This window comes from Sycon ciliatum, chromosome 7 (assembly GCF_964019385.1).
Source record: "Sycon ciliatum chromosome 7, ocSycCili1.1, whole genome shotgun sequence".
In the NCBI taxonomy this organism is placed as follows: Eukaryota; Metazoa; Porifera; class Calcarea; order Leucosolenida; family Sycettidae; genus Sycon; species Sycon ciliatum.
Genome location: NC_088649.1, coordinates 17133877 through 17150110, shown reverse-complemented (window position 1 = coordinate 17150110; position 16234 = coordinate 17133877). Strand labels below are relative to the sequence as shown.

Below are 16234 nucleotides of genomic sequence, written 5' to 3'. Positions count from 1 at the left end.
TAGCTCATTATCCACATGTGCTTTGCGTCTCTGTGTTTTTCACTGTTTTTATTAGACATTATCTTTCTTTACGGAGTTGTTGTTGCTGTTCATTTTGCTACTCTTTCTTTTTCCCTCCCCTTACTTTTATTTATCGCCGTGGTTGGCAATCACCCACTCTCTTCACATTGGCCGGTGTTTCCACCGAGTCTTGAGATGTTGTAATAAATATAAATATAAATATAAATATAAATATGATGATGTTTTGCTGCTATGACTACAGTGCGACTGATTGGCTTTTCTTAATTGACGTATTTGCTCTGCGCACGTGCGTGCGTCCATGTGTGCATGTGTGTGTGTGTGTGTGTGTGTGTGTATGTGTGTGTGTATGTGTGTGTGTGCATATGTGCGTATGTGCATGTGTGGATGCGTCTGTGTTTCTGTGCGTATGGGTCTGTGTTTCACCTTAGATGTTTGGGCAATGTGGAGACACTCAGTACGAAGGAGGAGTGGATATTCATCGCAGTAGCGGTAAGGGGTCGTGCTCTTCCTTTCTGCTTTGTCAACCAGCTTGAAAATATTATTGGATGAAAGTATATCGAGTATACTCAAACCTCGTTTATCCGGGCGGTCCGGGTACCGTGCACTGCCCGTTACTTTGAAATGTACGTATCTCCGAATCACGTACATTTTGATGGGGAAACCCCATAGATATGGCATGTGACGTCACTATTTCCACAAGAAAGTGACAAAAAGAGTTGTAATATTTCCACTGGAATTCGCCCCCAAAGGGTCCGGATAAGCGAAGTATGAGTGTATGGTATCTACTTGCCGTCTGCAGTGTTTGTTCGGCGAGCTGTGAACCATTCACACCCTGAAACATACATTAAAACCTGTAACTAAAGACCACCGTGACTAGCGACCAGCCTGGTACTACAGACCACGTCGCCAGGCATGGACGGTCTCACATTCATATTTTGGTTGTGCGCTGCAAACCCCTAACTACAGTCCATTTCAAAACTATAGACGCATACCTAGGCAAAAACTGTTATGCCAGCATCTATACCACATAAAATCTGTGATCACTTTGTGCATAATTTTTTCCAAATTGGGCGACTGTTATCCAATCGTTTAGAAACTATAGAGAGTAATTGTGGAGCGGTCCTGAGCAATATTCCGAAAACTATTCTCAAAAAGTTCCAGCCAAATTTGAAATATTTCAAAACCCCTACGCGTCTATAGTTTTGAAATGGACTGTAAGGACCACCTGCCACTGAAGACCGCTTTCTCTGGCCCCAAGGGGTGGTTGTTAGTCACAGGTTTTACTGTATGGTTGTGCTATGCAAACCTCTAACTAAAGACCACCTGCCACTGAAGACCGCTTTCTCTGGCCCCAAGGGGTGGTTGTTTGTCACAGGTTTTACTGTATGGTAAGTAAACAAATATTCCTCGCATATTTATTTTCGGCTATTTTCGGCCTGGTTACTGTATAGCAGGAAATTCTCGGACGGAATTTTATTTTCGTACGATTTCGTACATGGCCTCTTTTGTACTAAAATGAATTCTGTACTAAAATTTGTTCATGTGAAATTATGGACACGATACATGCATACTCCTTGCGAACACATCCATTTAGTATGCAGCACTGTCTGAAAATAAAATCCGTACGAAAGGAGGAAATTCGGCTTTGTCCGAAAATATTTCCGTCCGAACATTTCCTGCTGTACAGTATGCTTGGTCGAAAATGTGTTGCAGCCGGAATTTTGTTTTGCAACGTTCAGTGTGACAGTGTATACATGCGGCAGCAGTTCAGGCCGAAAATTTGATGCGGCCAAAATAGGTTTAGCCCTGGGAGGCCGAAATTTGAATGGGCTGAAAATTTGTAGACGTACGGTATTTTCGAAACCCAACAGGACTCAAATCTCTGGGACCTTGCATGTCTTGAGCAATGCTCTACTACTAGTCTAGCCATTTTCTTCTTCTTTTTTTTAACTTTCTGGCAGTTTACTTCCCTGACTGTTTACATTTTGCATTTGCTTGCATCTGCCGCTAGGGTTTACCGGGTGTTAGCGGCCATCGTGAGTTCCCTTTTGGAACGGATACGATAATTTACTTTTTTTAAAAACTTTTTTTACTGTTTACATTGAGTGGAAGTTCCCGTTTCCGTTACTGCATTTTCCGGTGTGTTACCCGCACTGAGGTCTAAGCCCCCTCCCCCCACCCCTTCCGGGCCCAAGATTCGTATCTCATTTGTTTTGGACATTTGGAGTATAAGCCGCACGTCGGATTTTGAATTTCTGGTCATCCAAAGTTGATGGGTTCTCAGGGCTCTATCCAAAGGAGGGTAGGGGGCCACAGCGCCCTCCTACTCTGATTGAGCCCACCCCGTGAAAGAGTGCCCCTGCTCTATTTTTTTTGTCGATTTTTGTATTTTTCATGCCATTCAACCAAGATGCAGTCGATAGTCAGTACATGTACTAGAAGGTTCATAAAGGCAAATATGTCTGGGGTGAAGTTGGGGGTTCGCCATTATTTGGAAAATGGGAAAATGGAACCCTGGTACTAGTAGCACATGCGAGACGTTTACCAATGGTTTAAAAGTTGAGAAGCACGACCAGCAAAAGTTTCTGTTTGTCCCTCACTCAGAACTCGCAACATAAAAGCATCATCGTACAACTGCAATGATGGATTTCTGTGCATGAAAAGTATATTATAAAAAGTAGTTGATTTACTTCAAACATGGGTTTTGTACATGGCACGCCGTATCACTGGTTGATTCATGGCCTGCATTCAGACTCCAAGCCGCAGGGGTGATTTTTGAGTTTTTTTAGACGTCTGAAAGTGCGGCTTGCACCAGTGTTTGCTTCAGAGCCAGGTCAACGACCCGGTTCGGGGGTACTTGGACCCGTTTGGAAAAAAGAACACCGGATCACGTGTGACCCGGTTGGGAATACTGTAATTTCACAAATTTTCGGTGTACTGCTATTTTCGGTTCTTTTGGTGCGTCTCTTTCATACCTAACATTTCAATAAACGAACAAACACTAACAGACATGATCCAATAGGGAACTGCTTCCCTGTACCTAAAATTTCTGTTCACCTAACCTGGCCTTTTGCCCTCATACTGAAAATATTGGGCACCGAAAATTTCTGAAATTTATTGTACATCATGGAGTCCTGACAGATTTACGGCTTCTTGATGTACATGCAGCTGCCGCACTTGAACGTACCCAGCTCTGACCCAGTTTTTTTCATTTCACGGAGAAGGTGGAGAGTCCGAACGTGCCGGTTAAATAAACACTATTATGTCACAAAAAAAGAAGTTGACAAACCCCCTTTCAATTTGAAACTCGGGTATTGAGCCAATAATAAAAGTAGAAAGGAAAAGGACATATGGAAACGAGTTAAGAGTAACTCTCCACCACTGTAACTAGATACTATATACAGTCAGAAAGTGCAACAACTAGGCACAAAACTGACAGAGTACTGAGACATTCGACGTCCTGACACCTAGCTTCAACACATCTCCGTAGCGCTAACCGACAGCCTTCCAACTTGGAAGGTTCAAGGTTATGGAAAGACCAAAGAGGGGAAGGCAAGCGCAACGAAAACGAGCACAAGCTACAGTCCCAACGGAACAAAGAATGTCGATTGTCACTGGACGATGACGAGACCAGTAGGCGATTTGACAAAGCGGTCTAACTACAATTCGAAGCAGCAAAGCAGCACACCACCCAACTTGGGTGGGTCAAAAATATCAAAGATAAGTTAAGAAGGGGGAAGCTTTGCGAGAACGAATTGTACAAGCCGAAATCTAAACTCCTACAGTGCTCCTCATGCATGACATTGTGATGGACTAGTTGACTACAAAACAAGTTGTTTCACACGACGTACGTTTCGCCGTATGGTTCGTGACGGCTCATCAGGTGTGCAATTTGAAACTCGGGTATTGAGCCAATAATAAAAGTAGAAAGGAAAAGGACATATGGAAACGAGTTAAGAGTAACTCTCCACCACTGTAACTAGATACTATATACAGTCAGAAAGTGCAACAACTAGGCACAAAACTGACCGAGTACTGAGACATTCGACGTCCTGACACCTAGCTTCAACACATCTCCGTAGCGCTAACCGACAGCCTTCCAACTTGGAAGGTTCAAGGTTATGGAAAGACCAAAGAGGGGAAGGCAATCCCGTCCAGTGACAATCGACATTCTTTGTTCCGTTGGGACTGTAGCTTGTGCTCGTTTTCGTTGCGCTTGCCTTCCCCACTTTGGTCTTTCCATAACCTTGAACCTTCCAAGTTGGAAGGCTGTCGGTTAGCGCTACGGAGATGTGTTGAAGCTAGGTGTCAGGACGTCGAATGTCTCAGTACTCTGTCAGTTTTGTGCCTAGTTGTTGCACTTTCGGACTGTATATAGTATCTAGTTACAGTGGTGGAGAGTTACTCTTAACTCGTTTCCATTATGTCCTTTTCCTTTCTACAAACCCCCTTTCATTTATTTTAAGAAAAGGAAAAAAAAGCTCTGAGCTGGTTGCAAGAGTTGTGCCACGCATGTACCCGGTTGGTTTGAAATCCTAGAGCAGACACAGAACACAGTCACAAAAATACTGTGAATGATTTATGTCTGTTTCCACAGGCTGGTATCATTATTCTTCATGTGTTGATGGCGAAAAGAAAATCAAGCGGTGGCAGAGTAGCTATACCAGTGTAAGTCTTTGGTTTGTGTGTGTGCGTGTGTGTGTGTGTGCGTGCGTGTATACGTCACTACATGTGTGTGTGTGTGTGTGTGTGTACGTGTACGTGTACGTGTACGTGTGTGTGTGTGTGTGTGTGTATGTGTGTGTGTGTGTGGGGGGGGGGGGAGGGGGTGCTTGTGCGTACTGTCTATACTGGTTGCCCCAGCAAGTGTAGGGTTTGCATAGGTAACTGTCTTGGCCGTTTCTTGCCGATGTACTCGGTGTGGTGTAGACCAGGTGTGCATTGGTGGTCGATTCACATGACTTCGCAGGTTGTGTGGATTAGACATTTATCTGGCGCTAGTCTTGATCTGTCTCATTCAGATCTTGTCCACTATCTTCATCGTTGCTATCAGAGAGAATATGCGCGTGATCAAACCGAAAATTCGATTTGCTGATGCTCCGTACTATTAACATGTCGTTGTGCATGTGTTCTCTTTCCTTTGCAGGCCCATTGACTTTCTCCTGCTATCGGATCGACGCCGGCGTGCAGCCTACTGTCTGGTGTACGGTGGAGCCACGGCAGGCATTGGTACGATCCTACTGGGCAATACCCTGTTCCCAGAGGCAGAGGTCAAGGACAATCCGTTTATAGCAGGTAAGCAGAACGCGGCTGGCGCATCCGTGGTAACCGTGCAGTGCCGTTGCTCCTGGCGCCGCGCACTCCGTCGAATTTCTACGCGCCGTCAATTGTTCCAGTTTGTGAAACCTCTTCTGTGTGTGTGTGTGTGTGTGTGTGTGTGTGTGTGTGTGTGTGTGTGTGTGTGTGTGTCCCATATGGTGCAGTGGTATGTGCAATCGATTTCCAATCGAGGGGTTGCGGGTTCAATTCCCGGCGATCATGGTCGCACACGTCTTTCTTCTCTTTCTCGGACTCTTCCTGACTTTTCTTTCATTCTCCTGGGTGGTTACCAACAGCCAGTGTATGCCGGAGTATGTGGTGTGGTGTGTGTGCGTAAAAAAAATGGAAAAATGGAAAATAGGGATTCACTGGCCAGAAAAAGTCACTTCAAACAGCTGTGTGGTGGATACCAGGCTAAAAAAATAGTGGCGGTCAATTCATCAGCCTTGCAAGCTGTTGAATGGTGTAATCCCAGCACAAGTTGCTATGTCTAACATAGCTGTTCGCTATCATCGCTTCCGCGATGGGCATGTCTGAGGTCTGAGGTGTGAAAATGCAGTGTTAAAGCTATACATGCACCGCTGTACAAAACGTTCTAGCTTTGAAGCTACAGTTGCGCTCGGTGGAATCCGACGCAAAGTGCAAAGCTTGCGCCCTGGACCAATTCCGATTACATCTTTGTATTTACACACTCCTATGCACGTGCAGCCACATTCCGATTTCCCCCGAGGTCAACTGTGCTTCAGCGTAGTAGACGTCCGAATTGCGGTGTTGAACCGACGCATGCACTGCTGCACAGTATGCATACCGATGCAGTGCTGATAGTAAAAAAAGAAAGAAAAAAAAGAAGAAGAAAAAAGATGTGTCTAGGGAAGTAACTGTGCAATGTCCAGCGCTGCAAGTCATATCCGATTCACGTTTTAATGTGTACTTTACAGTAGCGAGGTTTCGCTTCACGTTGTTCTGCACTGCACCGTGAAACTCGCGTTCACGTCGAACGTGAGTGGACCTCGGCTCACGTCACGAACGGGAGTTTCGACGCCAAAATTTGCCGCACCGACGTGAAATTTCACGGTGTAGTGCAGAAACAACGTGAAGCGAAACCTCTCTAGTGTTCATGTACAGTGATGCTAAATAGAGAGGTTAAAAAGATGCACGTTATTTCTGACGTGACGTGAAAGTTCTGCTCGCGTTCTTTTGGCTCGCGTGTCGAAAAGCAACGCGGGTGACCTGCAGCTCACGTCTAAATGTGGAGCTTTACGCCAAATTTGACGTGAAATTGCGCGTCACGTCGGAAACAACGTGCATCGTCACGTCTCTAATGAAGTCCAGTGGCGAGAGTCAAGCTTGCGCCTTGCACATTTTCGCAGCCCAGTGTTCGCAGGTCCGCAGGCTGCACAACGCCCGGCGCCTACTCGAGACACTCGACTGGATTTCATTGAGCAGTGCTGTAGTTCCTAACCCCTGATGTAAAACAGGTCGGGAAAGCAAACCAGTGTGTGAAGGGGGTGGTGGTGGTGTTTTTTTGTTTTTTTATTCATTTTTTTTACTAAAATGTGGGGGGGGGGAAGGGTTGGTTAAAGCTGCATTAAGATCGTCTCGGCTCTGCCACGTTTAGCCTCATGTTGGAGTATCCGTTGGAATTTGTTTACTTTGTACTTGACAGAATCTGAACGTGAGTGACATTCTAAGCGGTTGAAGTGCAGTTTCGGTCGCTAGGGATTAAGTGTGTATTTGCTGTTTAGAGGCATGATTGCCAGGCTTTTCGGAAACATTTACATGTTTGTGTTCATGTGAGGTTTGGGCATTCTTTGTGTGTATCTGTGTTCGTGTGTTCGCCCATGTGTGTGTGTGTGTGTGTGTGTGTATGTGTGTGTGTGTGTGTGTGTGTGTGTGTGTGCACGTGTATGCGTGTGCTCGTGCGTGAGAGCATGTGTGTGTGTGTGTGTGTATGCGATCGTGCGTGTGTGTTTGCGCATGCATATGTTCCTGTGCGTGTGTGTACACATCCATGCATGCCTTCTCTCCGCTCACAGTCTTGGTGAAGATTCTCTCCTTCTCGCTCGTCGGCTTGGTCTACTATCCTATGTTCATCTCCGTGACCACTTCCAACTCCATCATAAGCAACATCATTGGTCTGCTCTACACGAGTTCCTTGTGAGTGCATTGGTACAGTATTATTATTATTGTGAAAAAGGAGAAGGAAAAAAAATGTTACGAGTTATGACTAACTGTCCATCAACGTAACCAGATCTTATACGGTCAGCGAGTTTTTTCCTTCTCCTTTTTCACCATAATTTAATTGGCTCACGATCCGAGTTGAATTATTATTATTATTATTATTATTATTTTGCTTGTTCGCGTTGACATCACCAAGCAAGCTTGGCTAGTCTTCGCACAAGCCAAATGAACTAAAGAAATGAGGATCCGAACGAGAATGGGCACAGTGTGGTGCTCAATGAAATCCAGTCGTGTGAGTCAAGCGTGCGCCCTGCACTGTGTCTCAGCCCAGTGTTCGCAGGCCTGGGGCTGCGCAACGCCCGGCGCGCGCGTGAGCGACGCGACTGGATTTCGTTGAGCAGCACTGGTAGCTTGTAGTCTGATTTTCATATGCATCCCATGGCATCGTACCTCCTGTGGCAGCCGTCTCAGGCCAGTCTGTGCTTTGTACGTATCTGTGCGCCTATCTTCCCTGGATCTGAATTTTTGCATTTCTTGCTTGTTTTTTTTTATGAGGAATCTCATTGTCACGACGATGGTCTAATCTGGAGTGGGATCTTTTCTCCAGCTTTTGTTTTCGCTGGTCGTGCAGTGTTGAGTCTGTAGTCATTCTAATGCTCTTTATTCTTCAACTGTTTTGTTGTTGCTGCTGTTGTTGTTGCTGCTCCTGCTGCTGCTGCTGGTGCTGCTGCTGCTGGTGGTGATGCCGCTCCTGCTGCTGCTGGTGGTGGTGCTGTTGCTGCTGTTGCTGTTGCTGCTGCTGTTGTTGCGGCTGCTGCTGCTACTGCTGCTGTTGTTGTTGTTGTTCCAGTTTGGTAGCCAAGATTGTGTTTCTGGCCGAGTGTCCAGATACTCTTGTGAGTATAGCTGTGCTGGCACTAGTCAGCCTCGCATGCTCATCACTGCAAGATCCTACTCAACTGTCGTTACGATGATGTGAACGCTTTTACACGGAACAGAGTGGAGTTCACATCAGATTGTCATGTGACTATATTTGTGCAGAAAGTGATCATGTCATGTGTACAGTGGAACCAACATGGCCACCGACATCACGTGACCCATAGTTGCAGGGGTTGAGTGGAGTTGGAGCCAACATGGCCGACATCACGTGACCCATAGATGCTGGGGTTGGCTGGAGTTGGAACCAACATGGCCGACATCACGTGACCCATAGATGCAGGGGTTGAGTGGAGTTGGAACCAACATGACTGTCACGCAGATTTTGAGTTTTTTGCGCTCCATACATGATTTTATTTTCATTATTTTATTGGTTTGGTGAGACTGCCATGATAGGTATCCATTTACCTCTGGAGAATCCGTAAATAAACAAACAAACAAACAAAAGCATGATCATGTGATAGACGTAAAACCACTCTATTATAATCACTATTGACTTGCTGGTGGGAACATACACATTTTGGAGATGTTTCTTATAACGGCCATTTCGAATCTAAAATGCTTGAAGAAATGTTTGTTATGGTTGTCTTGTCATTTTCTGTTGTGCGCCGCCTCGACTTGACTGCTGATAACTTTTGTTTGGATTTATGTGTGCGCGGGCGTATGTGTGTGTGCGTGTGTGTGCACACGTTTCGTCTGCCCAGACGGCTGTGAGTTTGGTTCTGTCTAACTTGCCAGCCTTCCTGGCTATCGTGGTCATCATCTTGTACCTCCTAACCAAATTGGTGCGGAACATAAAGAGGGGATCTGAGGAGGAGGTGAGCTGCTCAGAATCTGTATATCTCCTTAGTAGGAGTATGAATGGCAGTTGCGTGTCCGTTCCCGTGTCTGTGCGTCTGTTTGTGTGCCTGCTTGTGTGTTCGCTTATGTGTCAGTTTGTTTGTCCGTTTATGTGTGTGTGCGTGTGTGTGTGTGTGTGTGTGTGTGTGTGTGTGTGTGCCTGATTGTGTGTCTGAGTGTCTGCTTGTGTGGCTAATTGCCTGTGTGATACGTTCGCTCTCACACACGTCTGTGTCATTGTTCTCTATACTGTGCTGTCAGAGCTGGCCGCTTGAACCCCAGGAAGAGACACCCGTGCTGGACGCTGACGAAAACATCTGGCAGGTGGCTTACGTCAAGCGTCTGTTCCATCCACAGTGAGTCTCTTTACAGTCCATTTCAAAACTATAGACGCGTACCTAGGCCAAAACCGTTATGCCAGCATCTATACCACATAAAATCTGTGATCACTTTGTGCATAATTTTTTCTAAATTGGGCATCTGTTATCCAATCGTTTAGAAACTATATGAGAGTAATTGTGGAGCGGTCCTGAGCAATATTCCGAAAACTATTCTCAAAAAGTTCCAGCCAACTTTGAAATAATATTATTTCAAAAACCCTACGCGTCTATAGTTTTGAAACTGACTGTAGAGGACTGTAACTCAACAAATATTGGGCGCATATTTATTTTCGGCTATTTTCGGCCGGCCTGTTCATGTTTGGCCGTAAATTTTGTTGCGGCCGAAAATTTTGTTTTGCAAGGTTCAGTGTGACAGCGTATGCATGCGGCATCAGGACAGGCCGAAAATTTGATGCGGCCGAAATGGATTTTAGCCCTGGGAGGCCGACATTTGAATGGGCCGAAAATTTGTGGACTTACAGTATTTTTACCATACATGTACTCCGATGTGTATTTTGAAAATACACATCAGTTTGTCATGTGACTAAGGGCGCATTCGAATTGTCACTCTTTGATTTTTCGAGGAGTTTCGTTTTTCTGAAGAGGTGGCCTTATTGGCCTCTTCAGAAAAACGAAGCTCCTCGAAACTCCACAACCTCATCCGATGGGAGAGGTGGATTAGTTTCGAAGAGTTTGGAATAGCTACGTCACGTAGTACGTGGAGAGGGTAGATCTGATCGGACGTCATCATCGCCATGACAATTCCACTGAAAAACTCTAAAATGATTGAAATCGTTCTAATGGGACACTTCAACTAATCTCTTTTAAAAATTTGTTTGAACAGTTGATGAAGACAATTCGAACGCGCCCTAAATTTGTGCAGAAAGTAACCATAGCCTGTGGACAAGTGGAGCCCAAATTTGCCAGCAATTCTTCCAGGAAAATATCCACATCTCCCATGCTGGCCAACTCCCACATTTCCCATGCGGGCAAATTCCGAGCAAAAACATCAAACTCTTACAGGATCCGGGTGTGTTTGGCACTTTTATTCTGATTTTTTGGTTTCGTTGGGGCAATTTCGCCTGCAATGTCAGGGGTACTTTAGCTGGCTTCTGTACCCTTGGGGTCCAGCACATGTTGCATCCACAGTTGAGTCTATAGAGCACCTTCACATCTTGGTCATGTGACTCAATTTTGTGCAGAAAGTGATCATGATTGTCATGTGGACTGTGGAACAAACATGGCCGACATCACGTGACCCATAGATGCAGGTGTTGTGTGGAGTTTGTTAGACGCAACCTGTGGTTGTCCTTAACAGTCATGTGACTGATGTGAAACCACACGATAGAGCGTTTTCGGGATTTAGCCCTTTCGCCTCTGGTTGGTGGATCTGATCTATCCTCCCCCACCGTTTAGGAGCCGCATCTGACGCCTGATCATGGGGTGGTGGCGTCCCACGGAAGCGGAAAGGTGGTTCTCGACCAGGGAGTTCAGGGCTCACCACGACCATACAAAATTCAAAAAGCGTCGACCACCATTTTGAAAACATGGCGTTGCCGCCAAAGCCAGAGTTTGTGCAGTCATAGCGGCTACGCACCCGAGTTCATGCTCATCGATGTACAGCGATGTACAATCTAGTCGTAAAATACCGGTATTTTACGACTCCCTGGTCTACTCTGTACAGCGAAGGGCCAGTGCCGAAGCGAATCTTGTTGTTTGATGTCGGGAAAGACACGCGGAGAAGACGTCCTTTCTCCAAGTCATTTTTCTCAATCCGCTGGTGGGTGTCGACCAAGATATGTCCGTGAGGTACTGGTGAACTTGAGTCCTGGCATCTACAAGAATTTGCCGCGCCTAGCTAACCAATGTTGTCAGTAGAACTCAGCATTTCCTGATCGCGACTCGGCACTCTTTTCTGTTTGGCCTCGCAGCTTTCACGCTGCGAGTGGGGAGTTTCCTGGCCACAAATGAATCCCTCAGTCATGACCATGATGAGAGGTGACTGGTATGATCCCTGACTGGCATGAGTCCTTTAGCTTGAGTCAACACGAAGGTAAACTCTTCACTTGGAACGCTTGCTGTCTCCTCCGTCCTTTCTTGTTGCACTTGCAGATATGCGCACGGCTGCCAGTTTTTGTCGGTGCGCGCGGCGACGCACGGCCGACCTTGATGTCTTCAAAAAAGTAGAACAGCGGTTCTCCTACGCCGATTCTCACCATCGATAGCTCATTTTCAAGGTCTTGGAATTCTCTATCGGTTTACCGTCCCCGATTTTTAATTTTCTCTTCATTCACTTGTTCGCACGCCTTCGCGTTTGAGTGATTTCACCATCCGATCTCAGCCAAACGAAGGCCAAATCGAAAAATTCAAGACGGTAACCCTCCAAAGACACACCTTCTGAACACGAATCCACAAGTGCCTAATGTCTAAAACCAACGAATACAGCCAAGCTCCACTCAGAAAACACCCCACAATTGCAAGAAACAGCCCGTTTTGCCGTGCGCTGATTGGTCAAATCCAAATGACCGTTATTGACGCTTTGTATGGTCGTGGTGAGCCCTGGAGTTGTACGACTCCTTGTTCTTCACCTGCCCGGTACGCAAAACCGTCGAATGTTTTTAGGTACTACAGTACAGTCGGAGTAAAAAACCGGCCACGGCTCTACATCAGGGAGTCGTAATATACTGGTATTTTACGACTCCCTGATGTACATGGCATAGTCTAACCCATGCACTAGCACAGTACGTACCTATCATGTGACATAACTACACTACACTACTGCTCAGTGAAGTCCAGTCGCGTCGCTCAAGTAAGCGCCGGCCCGCGGTGGTTGCGCAGCCCGAAACCTGCTGCGAACGCTGGGCTGCGAAATGGTGCAAGACGCAAAACGTCAGTGACGCGACTGATTCCATTGGCCAGCACTGTAGTACCTGCATAGTCAGGTGCAGTCAGTGCAGTCAGTGCAGTCGGTGCAGTCAGTGCAGTCAGTGCAATCAGTGCACTCAGTGCACTCAGTGCACTCAGTGCAGTGCTGGTAGATCTGAATCAACCACTGGTAAAAAGCATGCATGCCACCATGTGGTACCACCGTGTCCGCACACCATACCTCTGTATCGGCCTGGCCGGCTATTTGTGTTTGGCGACAGCTGTACTACTACTGCTACATAGTACGAAAAGGATGTTGAGTGCTGATGAACGGGTATGGATCACAAGCATCATGCAGCAATCATGGAGTACAATGTACAGTTCATTCATTGGAAACTGGCACCCTAACTTTTTGGTGTCTCTCTCACATAGTTGTAGATATCGTGAAAACAACAGTACATCCTACATTGTGTGACCTGTGCAGTTACTCCTTGCCACATTTGAGGGCAGAAAAGTCCAAGAACTGGGAAATAGAAATTCAGCCAGGTTTTACCAAAATAGGACAGGTATGCCATGGCAATATGTATGGACAAGCAGATCCCAAACCCAGGTTTTTTAGATTTAAAGTGAGTTTTGATCCTCAATTCAGCCCAAATTGGAGTTGACTTTCAAAAGCCAGCGGGACTGTTTCCGGTGAATGAACTGTATTACAATGCCTAAATTAAATAATGGCTTGTACTAGTCCCTGATCAGAAGCATGAGCACTGCGTAAAAGTTCACAAAGGCCAAGGGCTGGTGAACACCACATGGCCGAAAGAATAGTACCATGAAAAAAGCGCTATAAAGAAAAGCGTACTGAAATCTCTAAACACCTGCAGTTTTGAATCCACATCCGTTTCCATGGCAATCCATGATCTCTGTGTGTGTGTGTGTGTGTGTGTGTGTGTGTGCGTGTGTGCATGCGTGTGTGTGCATGCGTGTGTGTGCGTACATGCGTGTGGGTGTGTGTGTGTGCATGCGTGTGCGTGCATGCGTGCGTGCGTGCATGTGCGTGCGTGCGTGTGTGTGCTTGTAGAGTTGGAGTTGCTCCTGTAGGCAGGCACTGCTTGACAATATTCTGTTCTTGTTGTTTTTTTGTTCTGCCAGGCCACCACCCAGTGAGCAAGTGTCATCATGCTTCAAGCACTGGAAGCTACAGGTGTATAACCCCGATCATCGTAAGTACTGTCATTTCACAAATTTTCGGTGTACTTTTATTTTCGGTACTTTCGGTGCAGCTGTTTCATACCTAAAATTTCAATACACCGAACAAACACTAACACATATAATCCAATAGGGAACTGCTTCTCTGTACCGAAAATTTCTGCTCACCTAACCTGGCCTTTTGCCCTCATACCGAAAAATTTGAGCACCCAAAATTTCTGAAATTGGAGTAATCTCATTTCCAAGTCAGTAGGCAATGCGTCCACATTCCTGTAGCACAAAATAATGATGTCGGACTCTAAAGGGACCACTGTATAATAGGTTCCGTCCTTTTAATAAAATACCCAATAAGGGCGCGTTCAGACTGGGCGTGAACAGCCACCGGAATGCTGCAGCGTAATCCCGGGAATCGCAATCACACTGTACATGTATCCCGCTGGAATGGTGAGTACATGTCATACGTTTACAGACTTTGACAAGCTTTTTACATAATCAATCGATATTTTAAATTTTTGATTTGACTCAGTTTGAGTTGGACATCAAAATAAACTAATTCATTCTGTTGAGATACTGGATCATTGTGCTTTTGCTTGTGCTTGTCGACGGAAAGAATACGATGTCCGGAGTGTTTGGTGCTCGGGTGGTCTTGCAAGGGCGAGGTGATCATGTACATACTCCTGTCGGCCTGCGGTCTAGAACGACAACAGCGTCGTGTAGATTGTCTTCGGGTAAATCCCAGCACACAAGGAGGCGATGTTTACCTCGTGACATCCAGTCACCTTTGCCTGGCAGCTGCTCTCGTTGGAGGAGGCAATCTGTCCTTTTTGCCACTGCTTGCCGCAGAAGAGGTGGCAGCTTGTAGGAGAGCGAGGCGGTGGTGGTGGTTCATCCATCGAGGTCGTCCTGGATTTTGGGAGGAGAAAGTGCAACTGTGGCACAGAGTGGCAGATAATTAAAGCATTCCAGGTGAGGCAGACGTATCTGGATCAGAGATAGCTGAGAACGTACCGGTTTGACTGTCGCACATTTTTTTTTGGACAAGTCCAAGAACACCTTCGATGCCAGGTCACCCGTTTGCGTTCACCTGTAGCACCAGAGAAGAGGTTTGCCATCACATTGCATTGGCTGGCCCATGCCCTCACATTTGACCAGCTTTCACAGGTGTACTGCACAGGATCATCTACTGCCCACCAAATCGTTCACGACACTATCGCAGTGGTGAAGACCCTGGTCTCGAAATGTACTATGTTCCCTTCTGGCAACGAGCTGCAAACAGTCATGGCTGGCTTTGAAGACCTGGCAAACTTGCGTCTGTGCGCTGGAGCTATTGACGGTACATTCGTCCACATCAAAAAGCCAGCCCTGTGGGGCGATACTTACTGGTGCTATAAAAACTTCATAGCAATTATTATGCTCGTCGTTTGTGACGGAGATATTGAGTTCGTCTTACTTCCGCAACAGGCTTTGGAGAAGTTGGGCATTTAATGTCTTCTAATCCATACGCACTTCAGCGGCTTTCACTTCTCTGGCCTCTTCTCGTTTCTCCTGGTACTCCCTCTCTTCCCTTGTCTTCTTTTCATCATACTCCCGCTTTTCTCGCTCACGCCGGTCGTCCTCCTCCCGTCTCTCCCTTGCACGTCGATCATCCTCTTCCCTTCTTTCTCTTTCTCGCCGATCCTCATTCTCTTGTCGGCGTGCCTCCATGCGCTCCTGAAACTCCTCGTTCTGCCGTGATCTTTCCTGATCGGCTTGTATCTGGCGCTCCTGCAATTCCAGAACGGTATCTATCATAGATGGATTATGATCCTCCCGCTTTCGGGTTGTTTTTCGGGCAGGCTTCCGGCCAGGCTCAAGCTGAGAAGCAACCTCGGACTCAGAGTCCGACGATCGGCGGCAGCGGCGAGAATGAACAACAATGGGAGAATGAACAACGGGAGACGCTGTGATGGATGCGGCACCAGCAACACTGGTGGTCGATGTCTGATAGTGTTGCCCCTGTTGGGGATGCAGGTGGTCCGTCCGTAGCTGGGCTCACGAAAACAGTGTCCTCGTTGTTCCCTCCAGGACCTAGCGACTGATATTTGAAGAACAACGAGTGGTAGAGTTGGAAATACCCCCACTCTTTGTATGCAGCCTGTGCAGTGGAGGAAATGGGAGGAAAGAGAGAGAGGGAGAGAGGGAGAGAGAGAGAAGAGAGAGAGAGAGAGAGAGAGAGAGAGAGAGAGAGAGAGAGAGAGAGAGAGAGAGAGAGAGAGAGAGAGAGAGAGAGAGAGAGAGGGAGGGAGGGAGGGAGGGAGGGAGGGAGGGAGGGAGGGAGGGAGGGAGGGAGGGAGGGAGGGAGGGAGGGAGGGAGGGAGGGAGGGAGGGAGGGAGGGAGAGAAAGAGAGAGAGAAAGAGAGAGAGAAAATAGAGAGAGACGGACAGGTAAATGGAGATTTCACTTGGCATGTGATTTTCGACGATACTCCCATCCGGACCAGCATATAAAG

General features: G+C 46.7%; 1 protein-coding gene across 2 annotated transcripts in view; it reads left to right on the top strand.

Moving 5' to 3' along the window:
• Positions 1 to 16234, top strand: part of LOC135821110 (stimulated by retinoic acid gene 6 protein-like) — a 45592-nt gene that overhangs the window by 9428 nt on the left and 19930 nt on the right. For both annotated transcript variants that reach the window (XM_065334174.1, XM_065334175.1), the window contains exons 2-9: positions 450 to 510; positions 4619 to 4689; positions 5168 to 5316; positions 7377 to 7497; positions 8372 to 8417; positions 9162 to 9275; positions 9559 to 9653; positions 13689 to 13759. In XM_065334174.1, coding sequence (XP_065190246.1) covers positions 450 to 510; positions 4619 to 4689; positions 5168 to 5316; positions 7377 to 7497; positions 8372 to 8417; positions 9162 to 9275; positions 9559 to 9653; positions 13689 to 13759 — 728 coding nt within the window. The remainder of the gene's footprint in view (positions 1 to 449; positions 511 to 4618; positions 4690 to 5167; positions 5317 to 7376; positions 7498 to 8371; positions 8418 to 9161; positions 9276 to 9558; positions 9654 to 13688; positions 13760 to 16234) is intronic.